The sequence below is a fragment of the Macrobrachium nipponense genome, chromosome 11, assembly GCF_015104395.2.
Source record: "Macrobrachium nipponense isolate FS-2020 chromosome 11, ASM1510439v2, whole genome shotgun sequence".
Classification (NCBI taxonomy): Eukaryota; Metazoa; Arthropoda; class Malacostraca; order Decapoda; family Palaemonidae; genus Macrobrachium; species Macrobrachium nipponense.
In genome coordinates this window covers 48,155,051-48,180,190 of record NC_061087.1, presented here as the reverse complement: position 1 = coordinate 48,180,190, position 25,140 = coordinate 48,155,051, and the positions used below count along the sequence as shown (strand labels likewise).

The following is a 25,140-nucleotide window of genomic DNA, read 5'->3' as shown; positions in this document are numbered from 1 at the left end:
AAAATCAAAAGAACATAATTCAGTCTTTTATTTTTCACTGAATTCCTTGCATACCATCCTGTTTCATCTGGACACGTTGGAAAGCTGTGGGAGTCAAAACTGACGAATAAATTAAGAAAGGCTTACTTTCATTGAAGCTTTAACCTAGCCAAGGGGGCCAAACAAGTCAGTATGGGTGCCGGTCCCATGCCCAGATAAATAGGGAGGGTTAGTTTCAGGAAGGGCATCCAGCTGTAAAAACCTGTGCCAAAACCTAAAAATGGAATGAGCCGAAATATGGAAAGAGGTAATGCTAGGATGTACTCTAAACGACGCACGGAGACATCGCCCTAACTCTGTGATAGGGTGAGGGCTACTGCATCAGGAGCGGGTGCAGCTAAAGAAGCGAGCTCCCATTTGGTTTAGAGTATGTCAGCTTAATATTGGGTCCATGACTGGGAGAGGTAGAGAATTGGCTGACTTGATGAGAGAAAAGAAAGTAGATGTTATGTGTGTGCAAGAAACGTGATGGAAAGGAAATAAAGCTAAGGAGTTGGGTGATGGATATAAGCTATACTATAGTGGAGCAAATAAACAAGGTAGAAATGGATTTGGTATAGTACTGTCTAGTGAACTAAAAGAATAGTCATAGAAGTGCATAGAAAGAATGACCGTATCATCAGATTGAAGATATGTTATGGAGGAGAGATTCTGAATATTATAAGTGCATATGCACAACAAGTTGGTTGCACAGAAGAAGAGAAGGGAAATTTCTGGAAAGACATGGATGGAATAATGCAAGAACTGGAAGAACGGGAGAGGGTGACAGTGGGGACAGATTTGAATGGCCATGTCGAAAGTGAAAATGAGGCGATTGGTCGGTGCATGGGGGCCATGGAATTGGGGAGAGAAACTCAGAAGGCGAGAGTGTAGTGGACTTTGCTGTGTTATTCGACATGGCAATAGTAAACACATTCTTTAGAAAGAAAAGGGAACACCTAATAACATATAGGAGTGGGGGAAGATGCTCCCAAATAGACTACTTCCTGAATAAAAGGATAAAGCTGGTGGAGGTCAAGAACTGCAAATTTATTCTAGGCGACCATGTAGCCCCCAACACAGACTGCTATGTATGAGCTTGAAGTTAAAAAGCTAAAGGAATAAGGGAAATTAGATAGTACAAATTAAAGAAGGAAGGGGATAAGCAGAGAGAGTTTAAGAGGAGGGTTTTGGATGATATTGATATAGGGATTGAAGATGCTCAAGAATGGTGGGCACAAAATGCAGCAGTAATAAGAAGCCATGGAAAGGAGCTGCTGGGAGAGTTGGTGGTGGGATGAAGACATTGAGAAAGTAGTAAAAGATAAGGAGGCATAGAAAAGATGGGAAGAGTCAAAGTCAGTGGAAGACAGAGATAGGTTCAGAGAGAAAAACAAGGTGATGAAAAAGGTGGTAGCCCAAGCTAAAGCAAAGTCGTATGATGATGTGTATAATGAGCTGGGTACAAGGGAAGGATTAAAGAAGATGATCAAACTATCAAAGGCTAGAAATAAGAGCACCAAAGATATTACACATATCAAACAAATAAAAGAAGCGAGCTCACATTTGGTTTAAAGTATGTCAGCTTCATACTGGGTCCGTGACTGGGAGAGGTAGAGAATTGGCTGACTTGAAGAGAGAAAAGAAAGTAGATGTTATGTGTTAGCAAGAATGTTAATGTTTTCTTCGTTATTGTGCTACATTTTATTTCCAATTGTCAGTACTATTTGATTTTCTGTGTCACTTCAAGTGCATCGTCTTTTAGTATATGTTAGGACGAAAATAATGTTATAAAAATGTATTATTAATAGCCAAGTTGCAACTGCAGTTGAGAAACCAGGGTAATGGATGCCCCCTTGGAAAAGCAGCTAATATGGAAAGAGAAACAGAGAAGTGAAGAATAAACTGTGCAAATAAATAACAATGAAAAATGAATGCAATCACACAAAAATAGAAGACTCATATCAACCTGCTATGTGAAAGTGCATTCACCTAGTGTACTTCCGATGTTCCATCTATTACACCACCTGACTAGAGAGAACATTCTATAATTTAGTCAGAATTGGAAGAAAAATGAGAGAACGTGGTATTGAACCTCACAGAAGAATAGGCAAAACTGTTAGAATTAACTACTTACTTATTGCTATGTGTCTGAGAAGATCTGAATGTAAGGGATCCTCACAATTATGGAATATATCATAACGGATGCACAGTGAGCTAATAGAATAACACCAGTGACTGATTAATACTTATATATGCAATAAGAAATTAAAAGGAAACCAAGTTTGATCTAACAATTTATGATGTGCATCAGCTGCTGATGGCCAAAACAGGAAATGATATTCAAACCACGAAAGAAAAATTATTATAAAATTTCCTCAAGACAGATAGGTCTCCAAAAACCTGAAAAAAACTTTCGCAATATGGCATTTTTTCATGTTGAAGAACATTTAGACTGGATATATTTCTCAAAGGTAAATTTAAATAGAAGAATGTCGCCTAGAATTTTCCATGCATTGCATATGGTCAAGGAAATTTTTTTTGTGAAATTTCTTGATCAGAGGGAATCCAGCTCTCGATCGACTTACAATACCACTGGTTTTCGCAGGCTTCTACTTCATGTTCCATAATTTGCGCCATGCACTAATTTTAACTTAGTGTGTCTCAAAAGAATCAGTAATGGCAGGCTTGCAATGATGAGATAGGATCAATAAAAATAATTTATCTTCATCAGCATATACAACCACTTGTGCTCCATACCACTGTATATATAGTAATTATATATAATATATATTTATATATATATATATATATATATATCTATAGTATATATATATATATATATATAATTCGTAAATATGCGGTTACGTATATCTATATATGATATATAACGTTACGTATTGCTGGTAAAAGGTGTTTGCAAAGATTAATATATGTATAATATAGTATTATAAGAATAGATATATATATCTATATATATTATATTATATAGATATATATGTAATAAATATAACATCACATATTATAATATATATATATATAGATATATTATATATATATATATATATATATATATATATATATATATGGTAAAGTGTTTGCACGCAATGTTTCCTGGTGTGGACGGGCCTTTACTGAGATAATATTTTGAGGAGAAAATACCATAGGATGTCAACAGACAAAGTGGCAAACAAACACCATAAATCTCCCCCCATCCCCTTTCTTGTCAACTGAACCATCTGTATGGTTCCAAAAAATGTCACAAGTTCAACGACAGCTTAAGTTTTCTGGCAGCAGTGACAACTCTAAGCCATCATCAAATTTCGGTGCAGCATCCAGCTCATGCCTTGCATGAAAAACCCATTGGTAGATGCAGTATCCATGACAGAAGTCAACATTCCAACTAGAAATAAATTGTCTCAAACTGGTCGATGACCAACTCAAAGATACAGAAACAAGTGACCGCCTCACATTCATAACAAGTTTATTGTGGGAGGACGTCCTGCTCAGAAGCACATAAGAAACCTTCCTCTGTGACACCAGCATGAGATGTCCCTGCATACTAGGGCCAAGATCCTCCAGATAAAGTCTTCAACCTAATGTAATCCACAGATTATCCCACCCATCAGGAAGAATAACAGTCAATGAAACAAAAAATTATGTAGCACAAAGCAAAGAGAGCTATAAAATATGGGCAAAACAATGCCTCAGGTGCAAGGTTTTCAAGATTACATGAGGTTTTCAAGATTACATGATGAATCAGACATCACATCAACATAGTGAAACCTTAACAGAAGCAAGAGCAAGTGCCTGCTCATAGGCACTCCATGATGGATGGATTAGCCACTTTTGGCCTCCCAGACAACATAGCATCAGCAGTTAGCCAGCGACTGTTTCCAAAATCTGGTCTGCCCTGGTCATAATAATGGATTTAAGCATTCACCACCAACAACAACCCAGCCACCAAGATAGGTTTAGGTTTATTTTGTATGTTAAAATTCATACTTCAGAATTCAACAGATGTTTGTACACATAAGCTCATACAAATTCTCATTATTCTCTGTATTGCTGAAACATTATCTTACTGGTTTTACTTCATGGATTGTGGAAAATCTGACCTATTAAACTTATTGAAACACCTAATATTTAACAGTAATTGTGGAAGGACCACAATAGGAAACTGAGTCCTTTGAGAAGAATTGTATGAAAATGAGTGCCAGTCCAATATGATGGGAAGCCTCAAGAGGCCCCAGAAGACCTCAAACTAATGTGACCCTAAAGATCCTGTCAGTCTTCTTTTTTCCCACCATTATCCCTACATTAAGGGGCCAGTTACCTGTTGCGCCTTCTCCACTGCCTTCTATCAAAGGCATCATCAGGCATGGTTTATTATTTGGCAAAGGGGTTTTTCATGACCACATGCCCTTGCTGTCATCAACCAAAGTTATTGGCAGTGGGCCTAGCCTTTTACTAAAAAGTATGACTGCAAGGAAGCAGTTTCCACAGTTATCGGCAGTGGGACTAGCCTTTTACTAAAATGTAAGACTGCATGGCAGCAGCTGCCCTTTTAGTTGCCTTTTACATCACGCAGGACCTACGGTGGTAGTATTCTTACACCACTACCGCTGGGTCAAGATCCCCTCAGTGTTAGCCTACAAATAAGGGTTTGCAATAGCTTAACTAAACATTAGACCCAGAACTGAATAATGACATTTGCCAAAACCACATAAAAAAGTTACCTCTAAAACCCTCTTTCACATTCAAGACTATAAAATGATTTATATAACAACGAAAAATGTTAATTGTTACTTTGGGGTAAAATGAGATATTCCGCACAGCTTTCCAACCACGACACATTACTTACTTATTCATATTGATTGATTGATTAATTAGTAGTTGGTGGCATCGCAACAACGAAGTTATTGACTCTGTACTTAGTCATAAAATTCAAAAGACACTCCCAGGAGTAGCAAGATGACATTTGTGTTGACAAACTTAGAAATGAACAGTATTGTGAAGATACATTAGGGTAATACATATCAGTATGAATGAGAGGGAGCCCAACTGTTAAAGATGCAGCTAAAAGTAAATGTGAAGTAAGGATATTTTAAAGAATAAAACTACAGTTACTGAATAATTACAACGATTTGGGTAGAGAAGAAACTTGTCTTAAATTTGACTGGAAGACTTGTGTTCTATTGCTCCATAAAAACTGGAAGTAATAGGAGAAAAACACTTACATTTATTCAGTCAAATCTCTTAGCCTTTAAAGGCTGTTACTCAAAAACATACCCAAATGTATAGGGAGACAAACAATAAGAGGTCACTGCAGTCATCATAATTCAAATAAGTAGTAAATGTGAAGACCAGATTCTATGGTTTGTTCATGGCCAACAGTGAAATATTCTATCTAGCTATAAAAGAATACATCTGGAGTCTTACCAATACACCAGAAGTTTGTACCCTTCTGGTACCACTCTCTCCAGAGGGGAAAAAGGAAAATTTCAAATAGGTACTTGTATGTTTAAAAAAAAAAGTTGCACAGGTACATTTATGTATGTGCATTATGTGTGTCTGTGTGTGTATGTCTGTGGAAATGAATACATGGGAACATGTTTCACAGAAATTTCTCACATAAGGACCAAACCCTAGTCTCACAAGTTAGAGTCCCGGGTGTTAGCAATGTGTCCACACAAGTTATAAAAGAAGTTAGAACCTAATTACTCTGTACTTGAAGTTTTTCCGAGCTTGGCACCTAGCATCCAACATGCCAGCGAATTTTACCCAACTTCCCAACCCAGCACCGACCAAATTGCTAATCTTTCATTCAACTTAACCCTTCATCATGAACTATGATGTAAATTAACACTCAGAACATGATTCACAGGACCAAACACAGGTCTTCAAGAGTCCGGGGCTTCAGCAATTTATCTGCACAAGTAATAAAAGAAGTTGAAACCTAAGTACTCTGCACCTGAGGTTTTTCCTGGGTGGCACTAACACTTAACATACCAGTGAATTTTACCCAACTTTCCGACCCAGCAGCAAACAAATTGTTAACCTTCCATTCGATTTACCCCTTCCCCATGGGACATGAAGGAAATGAATTTCTGATTCACATTGGGACCAAATCCCGGTCTCTCAGATGAGAGTCCAGGGCATTAGCAATTTGATAGCAGAAGTCATAAAAGAAGATGGAACCTAAGTACTCCATACCTGAGGTTTTTCCTAATGTGAGTCAGAAATTTATTTATGTGCAACATGTTCCCATTTGTTCATTTCCATCATATTCCACAGTGAAGGGGTAGGTTAAATGAAATTTAGCAGCTTGTTCCCTGTTAGATTGAGAAGTTGGGTAAAATTTGCTGGTATGTTAAGCAATAGGTCCCTAACAAGGAAAAACCTCAAGTACAGTGTACTTAGGTTCTGTAAGGATGGCATTTGTCCGTCCTTCCTCTGCACATACTTTTATACCATATACTCAAATGTAGAGCATTTCGTGGCCTATCCACCAATATTTATATATTATGTAAAAATGTACTCTGTACTCTTTGCACAAAGATGTATGTATATTTTCAGTTGTGATGAAACACAGTCAGTTCTAAGTTTCTCCTTGTCTGATTCCAGTTCTCACTACTGGTGACCTCCCGGATTAGGATGGTAGCAGCGCAGCCAACCTACTCCAGAAAACCTTTAACGGACCCATGTGGCGCTCATTCTAGGTTCTCTGGTGCTCCTCTCAGCGGTCGACCACAACACTATTAGCGGACTCAAAGCAACACGTCCTCTACAGGAGTGTTTTGGCGTTCATCTCATGGTTTGGCCCACCATGAGACCATAAGAGTGAGCTGGCAGACATGGAGAACTCAGTGCAAAACTGGGAGCTGTGCATCGTCATTCCTTCCGATTCTTCCAATCCATGCTCTCCCCAGGTGGTCCCCCAATGCCCCAACTCACGCCCCGATTGACGTCCTTGCACATTGCCACCATGCCGGCGGACCCCCATTCCGGCAAAATACCACGCTTCTCCAAACAGAACATTGCAACCTGGCTACACCGTGAGAAGTTCCAGTTCCGGCTCCACGGAATCCCTAGGGAAGGAACCAAGATGGGCCTCATTACTGCAGCCTTCCCAGAGGACGAGTTCAACTGCCTCTAGATGGCCAGCCAGTCCGGAGGCCTTAAGACCCAGCTCATCCAGGCCTTCTCCCTCTTGGTCCCCGAGAGAGCCGACCACATCTTCAACCTGGTGGTCAACCCCATGACCGCCGTGGACCCAAGGCTAGCCTGACACAAGCTTCAGGACCTGGTGCTACTGCCAGAGGTGGACCACCAAGGATGCAGGTCCGCAGCCAGATCCCCAACATGGAAGACCTGGACATGGAGAGCCTGGTGGAGCGTCCCTTCAGCCTGTTCACCGCCACCCAGGCCACAAAACTCTCCGCCCCACCATCAGCAAACAGCCTGCAGCTGGAGGAACCCGAGGAGGCAGGGATCAGCGTAGCCTTCCAGAGAAAGAGAACCTTGCAACCCCGCCAGGACAACAGTTGGTGCCTCTTCCACCAGAAGTTTGGCAGTAAGGCGAGGAAGTGCGAGCACCCCTGTTCCTTCATGTCTCCAAAAAACGACGGAGGTAGCGTCCAAGACCCACCAGAGGATTTTACATCAAGGACACCATCTCCAGCAACAGGATGTTGGTCGACACTGGTGAGATACAGTCGGTGTTCCTGCCATCGGCAGAGGACCGCAGACACGCCCCCGACGCCCTGACCACCCTCGTACCCTCCATCGGAACTCCTATCTGCTCCTATGGCACCAGGACCTAGACCATTGCATTCCTGGGCCGGACCAACACCTGGTCCATCATCATCGCCTACATACAAATCCCTCTCCTGGGGGCAGACTTCCTAGCCATCCACAGGCCCTTAGTGGATGTGGCCTGCCAATGCCTCCTTGACGCTGAGACCTGCCTCTCTCACCCACTCACCATAGGACCCATCTGCTCTGTTTTTCCCTACAGGTATGCCTCCCTCCTACAAGAGTTCCTGGACGTCTTCCGACCAAGCTTCACCAGGTGGCAGGGGCTCTGCCCAAGCACAGTGTATACCATTACATCGACACCAATGCGCCCCTGATGAATGCCAAGTTCCGCTGCCTCCCGCTGAAGCTCCTTCAGGAAGCCAAGAACACGTTTGCGGAAATGGAGCAGATGGGCATTCCCCCTCCACATGATGAAGAAGGCAGATGGTATGTGGATGCCCTGCAATGACTACCACCGCCTGAACCTCGTCACCACACCCGACAATTATCCCCTGCCAAACATGCAGGACATCACCGGGCCTCTCCATGGAGCAAAGATCTTATCTGAAATCGACCTCCTAATTACTTTCAGGTTCCCGTCCATCCCAATGACATCCCGAAGATGGCGATCATCACGCTCTTTAGGGCCTTTGTGTTCGCCTTCTCCACCTTCAGCCTGCAGAATGCTGGAGCCACTTTTCAGCACCTTATGGACACCATCCTCGGCGACCTACCCTTCTGTGTTTGCTATGTGGATGACATCTTTATATTCTCCAGATCGCCCCAGGAGCAGCTGAACCATGTCTGGGCCGTCCTCAAGTGTCTGCAGGAGAATGGGCTCGTCATCATTTTCGACAAGTGCACCTTCAGCGCGGAGAAGGTGGAGTTCCTCGGCCACAAGATCACCCCAACAGGAGTACGCCCAATGGTATTGAAGGTGGCTGCAGTGGATAAGTTCCTGATGCAGATGACAATCAAGGCCCTCCAAGAGTTCATCGGGATGGTGAATTACTACAGAAGATTCATCCCGGACATCACCCCCACCAAGTGTCCTTTGACCGAGGTCCTGAAGGGCAAGCCTAAGAAGCTGATGTGAGGAGAAGCCCAACAGTGCGCCTTCGACCGCACCAAGTCATACCTCAGCAGAGCCACAACCCTGGCTCACCAAGACCCCAACACTCCCCTAACACTCACCACCAATGCCAGCAACACTGCATGGGGTGCCGTCCTGGAACAGCTGGTCAGTGGGGTCCCCACGCCACTAGCCTTCTTCAGCAGGAAGCTGGAACCTGCTGAGACCTGCTACAGCACCTTCGACCACGAGCTCCTCGCTGTCTACCAGGTTGTCCACCACTTCAAGTACCTCCTGGAAGGCATCTCATTCACCATAAGGATGGACCACCAGCCCCTGGTCCATGCCTTCGTCAAGGCGGGCGACGCTTGGTCCGCAAGACAGCAACGTCACCTTGCGGCCAAATCCAAATTCAGGTGTTCTATCGAGTACGTCCCCAGCGGAAGGAACCCCATAGCTGACGCCTTCTCGAGGATCAAGATAAACTCCCTACACTTCGGCGTGGACTACGAGGACCTAGTGCATGAGCAAGCCTCCGACCCCGAAGTACCAGCCAACCAGATTGCCATCACCGCCCTCCGATGGGAGGACATTCCCTTCTGTCCTTCTAAGACAACGCTTCTCTGCGACACCAGCACCACGCCCCATGATACCCACCTCCCGGAGGAAGCGGGTATTCAACATGATCCACGATCTCTCACACCCGTCGCCCCACACAACAACCACACTCATGACAAAAAGGTTTGTGTGGCATGGCATCAAGAGGGACTCCTGGGAGTGGGCCAAGAACTGCATCGTGTGCCAGAGCAGCAAGACAGGAAGGCACACAGAATCGGGAATAGGCACCTTCCCTCAACCCATGCGGAGATTCAGGCATATCCACATCAACATCATTGGGCTCTTCCCCATCTGACAGTGCCAGATACCCTCCTGACAGTGATCAACCAGTCCACCAGGTGGACAGAAGCCACCCCAATGTCGGAAGCCACCACAGATGCCTGCGTTGAAGCCCTCCTATCCAGCTGGATCAGCCACTTCGGAGTGCCAGACGACATCACTACAGACCAGGAACCGCCTTCACCTCAGAACTCTGGACCTCCCTGGCACACCTGAAGGAGACCAACCACCATACGACCACAGCCTACAACCCCACAGCCAACGGCATGGTGAAAAGAACCCACTGCTCCCTCAAGGCCTACCCTCATGGCACGCTGCACAGGCCCGACTGGAAGGCACAGCTACCGTGGGTCCCCCTCGGCCTATGCACCGCCCAAAGAGAGAACGACAACCCTTCACTGGCAGAGAAGGTTTACGGCGAGACCCTAACAGTGCCATCATCTGCCAAGAGGAAAAGGCATTCCTCGTTTCGAACGGCGGCCGCGAGGACTGGGTCTCGATAGACAGACTGAAGCCTGCCGTCGTTCCCGACAAAGATGACCCTGCAGAAGGCCCTCGCAGGACACCGCCTCAGAACACAGCATTGCTGGAATCTGACAACACCCCTAGACATCACCGGGGCCACCCAAGGAAAGCAGTCAAACCCCCCAGGCCCACCTCCAGGGGTGGCATCCTACTTCGCGACTCACCGGACAACGAGGACTCAGAAGACGTTCCCCGATGGATGAAATCTCGAACCCACAGACTCATCCAGCTCCCCGCAAGATTCCTCTGACCAACAGCCAACGATTATTTCTTAATTATTGTCTTGGGGGGGAGTATTTGTAAGGACGGCATTTCTCCAAATGTCCGTCCTTCCTCTGCACATACTTTTTATACCATATACTGAAATGTAGAGCATTTCACGACCTATCCGCTGACATATATATCATGTAAAAATTTACTCTATGCACAAAGATATATTTATATTTTCAGCTGCAATGAAACACAATCACAGCGGGGGTCTCGTCCCTTTTGTATGTGCGTGCATGATGGACACTACATTTCTGTCCATACCGCTGCCTCATATACAGCCATCTCTGTTCAATAAAGTCAGTTCAAGCTTTCTTCTTGTCTGATTCCAGTCCTCACAGTTCCAACATCTTTTATGACTTGTGTGGGGATTCTCATTTGAAAGTCTGGGGTGCAGTCCCGATGTGTGTGTGTGTTATCAAGTTGTCCATGTTTGCATTCAATTCTTTGAAACTTGCCAGGTAGATCATAGCACTTGAGATTGTATCAAAGATTCTCATGTTAGCCATATGAGCCGAACCACGGTGCCAGTAAAGACAACTGGCGGCTGCAGTCAAAATTAAAAAGCGTAACGTCATAAATCCCAACCAATGAGAACACGATTTTCCACATGACTGATGAATAGCATCATTTGTTTACATACCATGTTTGGAAGGTATATTTTGGCTGCAGCTTATGTAGCCAAACTTATTTTTGTGGATCATATTTTGAATTTACTAAAACACCTGTTAAAAAGGACTACTACAGTTGCAATTTATAGGAAATACGACTGTATGGTGTTTGTAGTGCTGCCTAGCATCAATGGTGTAAAGTAAAAAAATCAAGCACAGAATAAATGGTGTAAAACTGAAAATTCTGAATACATGGTATATAGAGAAAATCTTGAGCTTAGGGTATAAAGAGAAAATCGTGAATGCATGGTTTTTACATTTCGTGACTAGGTCTTGACATTTCATGTAATGTCATTGCCTCGTCCTTGATGACAGCATTAGGTTACAACTGCTTGGTGGCTTTCACGGTACACACCCTCTTATGGGAAAAAATTCGAGTTGAATATCTTTGTGTACTCTACCTTTGGGTTGTAACATGAGGATGCATATAAGTAAGAAACAATAATCAAATTTCAACTTTATCTGTCATGAAGAACAGATACTGCCATCAGACACCAAAGGGACATAAGGCTATTGTACTTACATGTAATCAATACAAGAGGCCAATTAGTTTGTCATGGCATAATCTATAAGATTATTAATTTTTCTTTTATACAGTTGCCTCTAACACCATTTTCCATTGCAGAGTAGAGAAATAGATAGTTCTTTCATTTTATTTTGTGTTCCAGAACTACTTACATGGTTTACAGTATATTAATTTCTTACATAACTTGAGCCTGAAGAAACATTCGTTAGTGAAATTTTGCTAACGATGATCTTCTTGGAAGTTTTAAGTAATGTGGTTACTCTGGATATATCCAGACTGTCCTAGTTTACCAGGATTAAACTCGAATCACACATCGGACATTCAAGACTGCGCATGTTGTAACGGATGCATTATGACTGAAAAATGACCTTATTACACTCAAGTCTCCATGTGCGGTCTCATACTCGTCGAGTTTGACGATGTTCGCCACGTGATGGAGACAACTAGCTGCTGCACAGAGTATCGCAGTCCAGCCACGACAATTGTCAAAAGTCACCATGTCATGCCAACATGCAATGTGATTATGGCAGACATAAGTAGCAATCTCGACGTACAGTGTCCATTATAATATAAGCGATGTACTTGGCAACCCCTCAACTTGTGCGGTAGGGGTGCGCAGTAGTCACATTGTAACATATGCATCCCCAGCTATAAAAGGCAGCATCTCAGCCATCAGGTCAACCCTCTACCTTGACCTATTGTGACCTCTGCTGCTTTTCTTGCTGTGTCCTTTGTTAGATCATTAATGATGCCACAAAATATTGTGAGAGTTATGAGTACGTAGGTTATGACATACAAGGACCAGCAGAGCCGAGTACATCTGCAGCAGCCACCTGCAGCCACAGTTCAGATGACCCCCGTCGGTTCCTTCAGCATTTTAGCGAAGATTCGTCTCAGTCAGCATCATTGGTCTCGACTGACGTCAAGGAAGAACAAGTTGCAGACTTCCACTTTGAGCTGGATATCCTTGGCAACGATGAGCAGTCGACCACATATGCAGAGAAGGGCAACAAGGGATCTGAGCAGCTTCATAGGAAGAAAACTCCTTGTGTCATCATATCAGACTCCCAGGAGAAAATTTTTGGGGAATGGCTGCAGGAGCACCCATTCCTCTGGAAACACATTGGCTGTCAGAAAAAACCAAGACACTAGTATTGAAACAGGTAATTGTTCTTCCATGTAATGGTTTCATATGTTGTGTTTTTTTCCTGATTATTAAATATCATAATATATAAGATTTTCATGTTTCATATATGCTGCTTCCAAATATAATAATAAAATTACCTTTTTCCCCTTACAGTCTGCTGCTCTGCTGCTGCCCTTCCTGATGCCGCTGAAGGACTTGAAGCTGCTGCTGGTGGGGATGATGGTGACATGACCATCATCCCCGCCATCGAGAAAAGTAGGCCAAACAGAAGAAGCTTGACACCAAAAATCAGCAGAGCCAAGACAGCACCCTTCACAGTGTTAACATTTTATTATTTTCCATATTTTTTTATTTAAAAATAACAAAAATACAATATTTACATTATTTCAGCAATTAAAATTTTGAACACAAAAATTTGTAACACTTTTCTTCATGTTTTCACAATTCAAAATTAATACAAACTATCTCACATAATTCATTTTCATACATTTTTTTCCTGGTTTGTTTTATTCCCATGAAATATATATATATATATTACTTTTGTGTGAATCCAAATCCTAGAAAGGTCTACTAGAACCTCCACCTGAAGAAGGTTGCAAAGGAATGTGCTCAGATTGACCCGTTCTTCTATAATTACTTTCAGGTGGAAATCGGGTTTCTTGTTCAGAAGCTACAAAGGGCATTGAAGGAGGGAAAATTGGAAGCATCATTCAACCTGTTCCCACATACAAGATATGCATTTGTGGAAATGGACCAAGAAACGTTGTCTCCCAGACCTTTCATGCCTCATCCTGCTGTTCCTATGATATATTTTGCGCCTCAGGCTGCTTCTTCAGCATCCTTCACGCCCCAGCCTGTCTTCAACACTATTTGCGCCTCAGCCTGTGCCTTTGACAACCTTCACGTCTCAGCCTGTGTCCTCAACATCCTTCGTGCCTCAGCCTGTGTCTTCGACATCCTACGCCCCTCAGCCAGTGCCTTCGACATCCTTTACCAGTCAATCAGCTTCCCAACCAGAACATCAGAAAATAGCTTTGCTTCAGGGGGAACATCTGTCTCCTTCGGCAAGCAGTTTACCTGGTGGTGGGTCGTCAACACCCATGCAAGTCATGAAACCTCCATCGCCTCTGACACTACCAAATCTCAGCCAAGTTGACACTACCAAATCTCAGCCAAGTCGCCAGTTACAGTTTCCTGGAGAACATATTTCCCTGCACGACCAGGACCCACTCAGACAGGTCAAACGGCGTGCAGGTAGAGAATGAGGCAGGAGTGAGTGACGAAGTCAGCTGCATCATTACATGAAGTCCTGTGCACCAGTCTGACCAAAGCCGTCCTCCTGTGTACACCTTTTAATTGTGATCCTTTTCCACTAGACATACTTCAATGTTACAGATATGCCAAACAACTGTTCAGTACATGGGTGCTATAATACATAAAGGAAAACATCAGGATCAGACATATGATACTTCCGTTTTCCAAGGGCAAAAGAACTTAGACACCGATGGATGCATTGCTGTTGTTGCACTGATAGCATAAACACTGATAATGCAGTCGTATGCTCTGTGCATTTGCTGACACTGACTACAAAGATGACATGAAATCCAGACTCCTTGGAATTGATACCCCTAAGCGACAACGAACATTAAAGGATTATGCAATTCCATCTCTCCTTCTGCCTCAAGGTAATTAAACTATAATGCAGTACTACTATATATTAGTGTGTGTGTGTTATGGTGTTACAGTTTTACCGGAGGGAGGTGTTGCGTTTGAGGAATTGCTATGTATTTATAGCAATGTAAAGCAATTTTTGTATGTTTTGTTGAATTGTTGGAACTATGTATTTATGCAAATGTGTCATTGCTTCGACTTTTTTGTTGGACCATTGTTGAAGGACCTGCATCTATGCAGTTTTGATTATTAAGTTTAAATTTTAGTCCATTCTACAGTCTACCAGTCTATATCTATTTATCTATCTAAGTAGTGTAAGGAGGTGTGTGTGTGTGTGTTTGTGGAGTGTAATGGTTTGTGTGTTGTGGAGGACGATTATTTGATGGGTTAGGTCACAGGCAATGGATTAGGCTTGCACAAAAATAGGTCGGTCATAACATGAGATAAGCAACAGACAGGCCAAATTAATTTAACAATTTATATATTGTTAGAATTCTTATGAGACACGTAGAATTAGTATTACAATTTTACATATTCTTAAATCCTTTATGTCCTTGTTTATGAATTTTTGGCACTACAGATGCAAATGTCGGGTCAAGTGAGAGGTCTCAAAGGATAGAGAAATGTGGAATTAAGAGATTCATAGAGGAAATGTTGACTGTGGCTGATGGAAGTGAGTCAGGCACTGACAAATATAACAGTGATAGGTGCAGTATCAGTGACAATGGTCATGTGCAGTCCTGTAATGAAAAACTGTCAGATGAATCTAGTGGAACTGATAAGGCAATCGGCGCTATTAGTGAAGAACTGCAATGGAAAATTAGCCAGTTAGAAGAGGAAAATTAAACTTAAGAAAGAGAATAATGAATTAAAGTCAACAGTCCTTGATCTAAAGGCAAAACATGGTAAAATTTATTTGTACTCTGATCTTGAGATTTTCTTAAGTCCCATTATCAGTAAGACACAACTTGATGTTATTTTAAACAAAAGGAAGGTGAAGCTCTAGCCAGACGATGTTTCAGCAGCTTTTACTCTAAGAAGCATTAGTCATAAGTGTTGTGAGTATTTGAGGACTAGAAAGTTATTTCCTTTGCCTGTAAAACTACCTTAAGTGAACGAGCCAAGAACATTTTATGTGAATTTGGCATACTGAAATCTGTTTTCTACCATGAAGATGAAGTCTGATACCTATACTCATCTTGAAAGGTTCGCTGTAATATTACTTGATGAAATGTCCATCAGCAGTGAGTGGTGTTATGATAAAGGTAGTGATACCCTTGATAAACCCCATGAATAGGTAAAGGTAGTGATGCTTAGTGGATTTTGAAGAAAATGGATGCAACCAATTTTCTATGGTTTTGATGTTGCAGATATGTATCAAAACATAATAATGTTAATAGAAGAGGCTGAGCATGTAGATTACCCTGTTGTTGCTCTAGTCCATGATTTAGGGCCCAGTAATGTTAAAATGTGAAAGCTATGTGTAAATAAACTTTACAGTAATGTAATAGTTATTTATTTTTTCCCATTTCAGAAATATACTATAGACATGATAAATATGCTGCCAGTTAATCTAGGATATCCAAATCAATCAAGAGAGAGGGAGAGGGAGCAGGCAGGAGAGAGAGAGAGAGGGAGAGGGTGCAGACAGGTGAGTAATGGATCAGCTGTCATCACTGCACAGAGGGAGCGTAATCGGGTCTCTGTCTGTCTGATGTGTCTGAGTAGTGTTTGCCCTTGTGTAATTTCGTATCAAATATTTGTTAAAAGTGAACTACCACTTGATTTTGCATTATTATATGATAGAGATAAAAAAATTAGGGTGGGAAATTTTTTGCAACAGTTAACAGTCGGAAAAATGACCAAATCCAAGATGGCCACCATAAAATTATAAAATATACTTTTTGCCATAATCACTGGAACCAGAGCGGATAAAAACATGCTTAAAAGATTGTCTTATATGTTCTTATACATGAGGAATCTGTTTTTGCCACCTAGAGATCAAACGGATTAGACAAAATTTAGATGAATCCATATATATGTGGTTGGATAGGTTTTTGTACTATAGACTGTGGTGTATATTCAGCACTAGATGCATTACAATTTGCTATTTAATTTGTTACTGAAATTAATTTTATTCGCTAATGTCTTTTCTATCTTCATAAGAACCCTGAAGGACCATGAAGTACAGAAGCCATTTTGAAGAACCATAGTGTATAGGTTAAAAAAACATTGATCACCCTATGGTAGATCCTCCACCTAAAAATGTCTAAAAACAGATTTTGGACTTTGCTTCACATGTCAAACAAAAGGATCATGGGACTACAAAAACTATATCATAAACACATCAATTCAAGCCATTTGCAAACTGATCAAAACATCCAGTGAACGTTGTAAGTATAGTGAATCCGAATTTGAGTCTTTAAACAGTAGACTACATGGTGCCTCAGCCAATGAACTGTTAAAAAATGGTATTTCTTATCATAAAAACTGCTACAAAAATGTCACTCATGAACTTTCTGTTGATAGTGCAAGAGCTAGGTTTGATAAAGAATCAATTTCAAGAGATGCTACAACTGCAGTAAGAAGAGAGGACGACCTTCTACCTGTGATTTAATATGTGCTACATGTAACACAGCTTCCCAGAAGAATGTCATGATGTATAAGCTAAAAATAAGGGGACTCCGTTAAAGACATTGGTCTAGAAACAAATAATGAAACACTGTGCCAGGTTAATCAATCTTGTGTGCTCGTCTGATCCATTAACAACCAGTTGCTGAGGATATGAAAAATCATTTACCAAGTCTACTTAAGACTAGGAGAGATATTCAGATAGCTAAGCAACCAAAACCGGTACTGTTAAATTTGGTCAGCTCTTATCAGACTTTCAGATCCTTGACATGGTTGAAACTGAGCTAAACAGTGACAGTAAGGATGTCGTATTGAATATGAATGATGTTCACCAAATTTACATCCAGCTGCTTGAGGAGAATGACCACCCAATAGCAGAAAATCCTCGAAACAAGCCATATCTTAAACAACTGATCCAAGATAATATCAAAGATATTCATTTCAGAAGATTTGTAGATAAAACTAAACCTTTGCAGATTCTTTCAACCTTAAGTAAAGATCGTCTCATAGCTTGTGCAGTAAATGAAGTTGACCTAAAGCCGGACCTAAAAGTGCTTTGGAAAGCAGCTAAGATACTAAGAAAGTATAATTGCAACCTCCTGTCCATGGAAGTTTCATGGAACATTTAATGATTATGAACCACCTTCATTGTTCAATACCTTTTGTAAGTATGCTGTTCATGGTATAGGAAGAATCAAATCTACAGTCAGAGAGAAATATGTCGATAAAAGTGCAAGTGTGCTGACACAACACTTTGTGGGGGCTTACAGATCTGATAAACAGGTGTCATTCAAAACAAGAATAATGATGCTTTTAGACAACACTCTGAGACTCCACTCAGTGTTGGCCTAGCAGATCAGATTGGATAATGAATGTTTGTGGAACGTAACTGAACGCCTGGCAGAAGGACGAATTTGTATGTGGGACAAAATGAAAAAGAAGCTCAAAACATTCAAAACCACAAATGCCATGATAGAAGTGAATTCAGATGGAAAGCTAGTAAAGATGAAAGAGGAGTGTGGACTACTGCAGCAACTCGTCATCTCAAGAAGTCGAACACAACTTGGTCTGAAGGAATGCATTGGAATTTAAGAATTTAGCATAGTCCCACAATTGCTATTTGCACTAAGTCAAGCAATCTTATTAGCTTATGACAAAGCAAAATTATTCCACCATCTTGAGCTGCTAGCTAATTTAATAAACAATTGATCACTGACATTCCAGCCATAAGATCAATCACAACTGATACATCTGACGATGAAAATGTTCAAGAGATGGAAGCAGCAAAAGTCTGTTCTACCTCAGACATACTAGAAAGTGATGGTGCCTTGCCAAATTATAAAGTTATTACTACTGATAGCATGGCCCTTGTGAATATAATACCCAACACTGACCATGCAGTGATTTTGCTCAAGTATTTCTTGGCCATTTCAGCGACATGGCCACCAATTTTGATGAAGTGGGGTTAGTATTCGACTGTTATCTCGACACTTCCCTCAAAAAACAAATGAGAAAACTAACGAAGGGGATATCAATATATTACTATGTCAAGGACACTACTTTAACCCAGAATATATCTTTGAAGGATTTACTTCCAATATCAAGACAAAAGCAGAACTTACGAGTTACCTAGCTGCAAAGTGTACAGATCATAGCAAGAGCCAAATAAACCAACTGAAGAATTTCATGGTTGCATCAGGGACAGAAACTATTGGTTACACTAATATTCCAATCACCCATCTCACACACAGCCACGAAGAAGCAGGCTCCTTACTCCTGCTGCATGCTATTTCAGTTGACAAAAGTACAGAGGTTGCATTGCTTTTCCAGACATTGATGTTTTCCTTTTCATGGTCCAATGATATAAGCTTCCTTGCAGGGAAGGGAAACATTAGGAGAAAACTACTGGTCAAACCAACTGGTGAAAAGTTAGGAAAAAGACATCCTTCAGCGTTATGAGGCTTTAATTTCTAATAAGATCGGACATGTCTGGTTTGCTGGGAGAACCAAAGAGTGGTGCTTTAAAGTGTTCTTGGCGTGTGATGATGTTACATAATTAATGCTTTAGCATCTTTAGAATACCTGGAACGATTTGTCTGCAAATTGTACAAGTCAAGTGTGTACACTAAAGTGAACGATCTTTGCTGGTTTCTGTACTCCAATCGAGCAGCTGAAGGAGAAAGTCTTCCCCAACGACTGGCTCATTATAACACTGCATTCTATTCAGTGGGCACATGACATAGCAATGATTTGGAGAAAGGCTGGTGAAAGCCATCCATGTCTCCCATCTCCTGTTGAATAAGGGTGAAAGTTTGACGCTTCTAAGCATCATTATATTCCAGGAAGATGTTTGAATCCTCCAGCACCTGCAGCTGTGATGAACTTGGTAAGGTGTGGATGTAAACGTGGATGCAAGGGGAATTGTAGTTGTTTGAATAACAATATTCCATGCACAGGAATGTGTGGCTGCGTAAACTTCAGCTGCAGCAACCCAACTTAGTCGTAAGATATAAATGAAGTAACGGAAGACTTGGATGAGGAAGGATGAGTTTGAGGAAATGTGCATATAACTACATCTACCTAAAAGAAACAAATGAGGATGAATGACTTAATGATGACAATGCTTAAATATGTATTCATTTATGATATATACCGTTTGTTTATTAATATTTAATGCTATAAGGACATACTTTGCTGTTTTTCCTTATGTTCCATTACGTACATGGAAAATTCTACTTTTTTTAAACCATTTATGGCTGCCATTTTATTTCCACTAAATTTTTTTGAGTTATAGATGTCAAAATCAGATTTCTAAGGTATTAAGAGGCATATAAAGACTTCTCATTTATGGTTGCAAAAATAAGGATTGAATGAGATATTTCTTGACTTCAGTAGCGGCCATCTTGATTTCCTCAATTTACCCACAGAGGGTAGTGGAAAAATTCCCACACTATCTTTTCTTAATCATAATCATTATATAAAGCAAAATCAAGTTGTAAATCACTTTTAGCAAACACTTGACACGAAACCTAATTTTCCTACAAAAGGCCCTACACTAGAGTGAGTAGTGTGTAGTACGAGTACAGCTTTGAGTATGCCTCGTTGTACTTCAAATGTCATAACTCGGATGGCTCCTAGTAATAAACATTGTATTTTACTTTCCAGCTTTTATCCTATTTGTTATTGTTAACACAGTAACAAAAAAGAAAATTCTTGTAACTGTTTTCTCTAATAATGTTTTAAAGTGAATTCTTGTAGCACCTTCACAATATAATATTGTAAATAATTCCTCAACTACACATTGAATTCTTATACATCAAAGCTTATTTTGATTGCCAGTAGTTTCTCCTTTTTGTTATTGTTAACACAATATCAAAAAAGGAAACTTCTTGTAACTGATGTACTATATAATAATGGTAATAGGAATTCCTTTATTACTTTTATATATTTTATACTCCTGGTAATGTTACATATAGTAAATATGTATATTTTTGTAATACATAAATTTTGTGAAATTTTATATTATGTATGAACTAAATATTTTCCTAATCGCAATAATAACTTATTTTTCAAATGTTCAACACAGTCATCTTTGGGTAACAATTTTCTTTACTATAACCCCTCCCAAATATTTCAAAGGTTATGATATTTGAGACAAATGAAGACTGAAATGTTCATAAGAAACGATAAAAAGAAAAAGAAACATTAAACTTGTAAAATGTAATGTACAAATCCAAATGAAGATTATTCATTAAATAATTTCAGAATTTTATATAAAGGTAATAACAACAAACAGTTGTTTTATATATAAAATCCAACATGTTCACAACAAAGTTGTGTACATCACCATGTCGTCGCGTACGTTGGTATGTGTCATAACTAAGTTGTAATAAAGTCATAATGCTTTCACGGCAGTCGCCGTCAGCAAAAAAACGTTAAAAATGTGCGTGGCCTAGATCATCGGTGACCTTCGTGTACGACTACGTATGTCGGCAGTCTCATCTTGACACACGCAATGCTGTCGTAATTGTACATTGCGTTTGTTGTAAGTTTCGTAATCAGCTGAGTTTCTTTTTTTGTAGCCCAAGGCCCAAGACTGGCGCCAAACCAAGCCATTACACCAGTCGCAGTCTTGAATTTCCGATGTGTGATTCCAACTTTACGTATCGTCCTTATATGAAAATGTAGAAGTATACCAGCAACGTTTGGAGCTGAGAAACATGTATTTTGGCCAAGGAGCGAGAGAGGCCAGGGCAAACAAACAGAAGGCCAGCAGAAACATTGATATCCCCCCAGCCCAATCTCTGAGGCAGAAAAGAGAAATCAGTGGTTTCAGTTCATTGAATTTATTTTCGCGTTACCTAGAAGTGAGGAGCCGTCGTAAGGGAAAGACCCTTTGTCTGCAATATCAAGCCATTTTATGAATTGCAGGCCACTGCACTTTTAAATTTTAGGTGCATCTTGTGGTGGAAATGATACAGGTTCATTATTTTAGTATTTATTCATGTAGAGGTGAAGAACATCAACAGCAAGAAAGATTAATGACCAGATGTCATTTTTGGTTTTTCAGAGCTTGTCGAACTTCCTTAATGGTTTTAGTACCTTTTTGACTCATCAGGAACTCTCATTTATCATTCAACTTTGAAGTATACTCTTGTACAGCCGGTTCCAGAAAAATAATTGATGTAAACCAAATGCTCTTATACTATCTAGTTATTAAATTTGTTATTCTTCTTATAGATCCCTTTCAAAATGCTCAGAATGTAATTGCTGTCTCGATCATCAGTGTAGCTCCGGTAAGTAGCACTAGTTGTTGGTTCTTTATTATTCCTTATTCTTATCTGATAACCACCCTCTGAAACTTTCTGAAACAAACTCTAAGGAATTTGAATGGTCTATGAAAAATTCCAATTAGCCGACCTTAACTGCTCCAAGTTTCTTAGTAGTCAACTTAGTTTTTTAAAGTCTACTCATCACTAGTCTCACTGAATCTTGCGTAGCGCTGGAAATGCTGATTTGAGAAGTATCTCTAAATAGAAAAAATAAAACTACGTTCTGTTCCATTAAATATAAAACGAATCGGATGTGTCACTATTTTAGGCTAAGGGGAAAATCGTAAAAAGTTCTGGATCTCATGATGAAGCTAAGTAGATCTGCCTCTTTTGGTTCAGTAGGTTTTTCTTCTCATTAGTAAATGAATTATCTGTATAGAACATCTCCAAACCATGAAATAAGAACAAATATATAATCGTAAAGAACAGAATTATCATAACCCGATAGCGTCTAAAATTGTTTTAAGGTGGGAAGTTCTTCATTAGGAGCTTAACAGTAAATAAAATAGATATGTCTATTAAACAATTCACGGACACATACCGCAATTCATATTGGCCCAATTCCTCATAATAAACAGCTGCCGGTAGGATGGGTGGACGGGGAATGTTTGTCGACTCAGGAATGTAGAGCACCGACTTGTCACTTTCTCCAGCACTGTTGACGCTCTTGATTTCAATTCTGTAAAAATGATTCTATTTAATGACTAATAATTATTGATATTTCATTGTGATTTCGTGTAATGTAATCAGACCCTGAAATTGACCTGACGCATAAGACGCAACCTTGGCTTTTATTTCGTTACTTAGGAAAATTGTTTTATGATAATCAGTTATCTTTTGCAATTGTTCATTTTTTAAGTTTATCAAAGCAAATGGTTATTCAACATTTCAGCAAACCTAATTTCCATAGGAGGGCAAGATCACACTGTATCTTTTATAAGGAAATTAGTTTTGTTTTGCTATATCTTTTATCCTAACTAAACTATCATTATTTTCAGCATCACTACAACTAAAGAAGTAGATCATTATTGTAATATTTTGTATTTTGTTAGTGTAAGTACTGCATCGTTTAGGCCTAGAGTATGACCAATGGCTCTCAAAATTGAGCTTTAAAGCGAGTCTTTTGGTGTAACAGAAATCTGCTGACTCCTGCTTCTCTTCCCCTGCATCCGCCATCAGGAAAATATCTTTCGCGTAAGAATAAAATTCTGAGTACCTTCTTTCTCTCTTTTCATGGCATCTTTGACATATTGAATCGAAATAAAAATCTGATTCAACGCGAAGAACTTTTTAGAAGTAATTTACATCTAAAGAAACGACAGAGGCTGTAAAATAAATCAAAATCTGTTGCGGCTTCTATCTGTCGAAATTTCGTTAACTAATCTTGAGATTGCTGTGTGTTTGTACACGAAACTGTTACCACTGTTGAGGAGATTCATAAAAGCTCTTTAGTACCTCAGTGGCGTGGTTGGTTTGGTGTTTGCTTCTCACCTCGGTGGTCGCGGGTTCGATTCCCGGCCATTCCATTGAGGAGTGAGAGATGTGTATTTCTGGTGATAGAAGTTCACTCTCGACGTGGTTCGGAAGTCACGTAAAGCCGTTGGTCTCGTTGCTGAATAACCACTGGTTCCTTGCAACGTAAAAACACCATACAAACAAACAAAACAAACAAACATAAAGGCTCTTAGACTCCAACATAAGTAAGTTGTAAGAATTCGAAATGGACATCAGAACTTAGTTTTGGCAGCAGTATTAAAACGTTATCTGTTGACAGCTTGAGTTTACAAATCTATTTTGTTGTCTTATCTAGGAAATGTCTGAAACAATGCCTGTTCGTCGGACATACTGGTTGATTCTCAAAAATGTTTATTGACAAATATATGCAATATCAGTTAATCCATTTTGTATCCTCTGTTTTAATTCATACAAACAAGTGCTCGACAACACTCGTGTTACTCAGCAGAATGAGTTACTATTCATTTCCGGAACCACGGTTTATCTTTTTTCTCAAATATCTTTCAAACTGATCATTTGATGGGAATGGTGCTTTGACACAGAGTACAAGACACCTCCCGCTAATATTTAGTAATATTGTCATTGTCACATAGTGTTACTCAAGGCGTTTACTCTTGACTTTTAAAGGCGAAGCCGTACGAGTCAGCAGGAGTCATTAACAGATACGAACGTCCGCTATCCCCCATCCCTTCCCTATCCCTCCCTCCTTCCCTTTCTCTCATTTTCTGTATCGCTGTTTTTCTAATTTCTCCCCCAATACCTCTCTCTAATTCCCAAAATGAAATAAAATATCGTTTTCCATGATATTTTTCAATACCAGCAAAAAAATTAGAGTTCATATTGAAGAGGACAGCGAGGTTTGACGTGGTGACCATAATAATGGTTAATTTTTCCTAGTGTTTTCTGTCAATAGGTCAGGTAATAACGTGATGCTAAGGGGTTGTCTGTCGGTTGCAGCACTCGCAATATAAGCATTCACTACGAAATTGATAGAGACGGATTTTTCATTGTTGTCATGGCTGCCATGTTACATGGTCCGTGTCGTTGCAGAAATGCATTGGCAATACGACTCCTAACCATATACAAAATGGAAAAAGTTGACAAAGCTTATGGACCAATCTCAATAGCTTAGTGAATCTTCATAATACACTCACGCAAAAAGCACACGCATATTGGTCGATCAATCAATGCATCTATCTCTATCATGTTATCTATTACTTTGGCTATTTTTAACTCTTGGAATATTATATATACATATATAATTATATATATATATATATATATATATATATATATATATATATATATATATATATATATATATATATATATATGTATATATAATATAATATACATATATATTATATATATATCATATATATATATATATATATATATATATATATATATATAATATATATATTATATATATATATATATATTATATATATATATATATATATATATATATTCCAACAGGGGTTCCAGCAAGACAACAGCTCACATGATCAATTTATTAAAGAGACGTTTCGTGCCCCAAGACATTGGCACATCATCAGTCTGGAATA

At 40.0% G+C, this 25,140-nt stretch overlaps 1 protein-coding gene across 1 annotated transcript in view; it reads right to left on the bottom strand.

The window, feature by feature from the left end:
* Positions 1-25,140, bottom strand: part of LOC135208633 (cytokine receptor-like) — a 278,711-nt gene that overhangs the window by 130,442 nt on the left and 123,129 nt on the right. Inside the window, exon 11 of the mRNA XM_064241020.1 lies at positions 22,599-22,736. Coding sequence (XP_064097090.1) covers positions 22,599-22,736 — 138 coding nt within the window. The remainder of the gene's footprint in view (positions 1-22,598; positions 22,737-25,140) is intronic.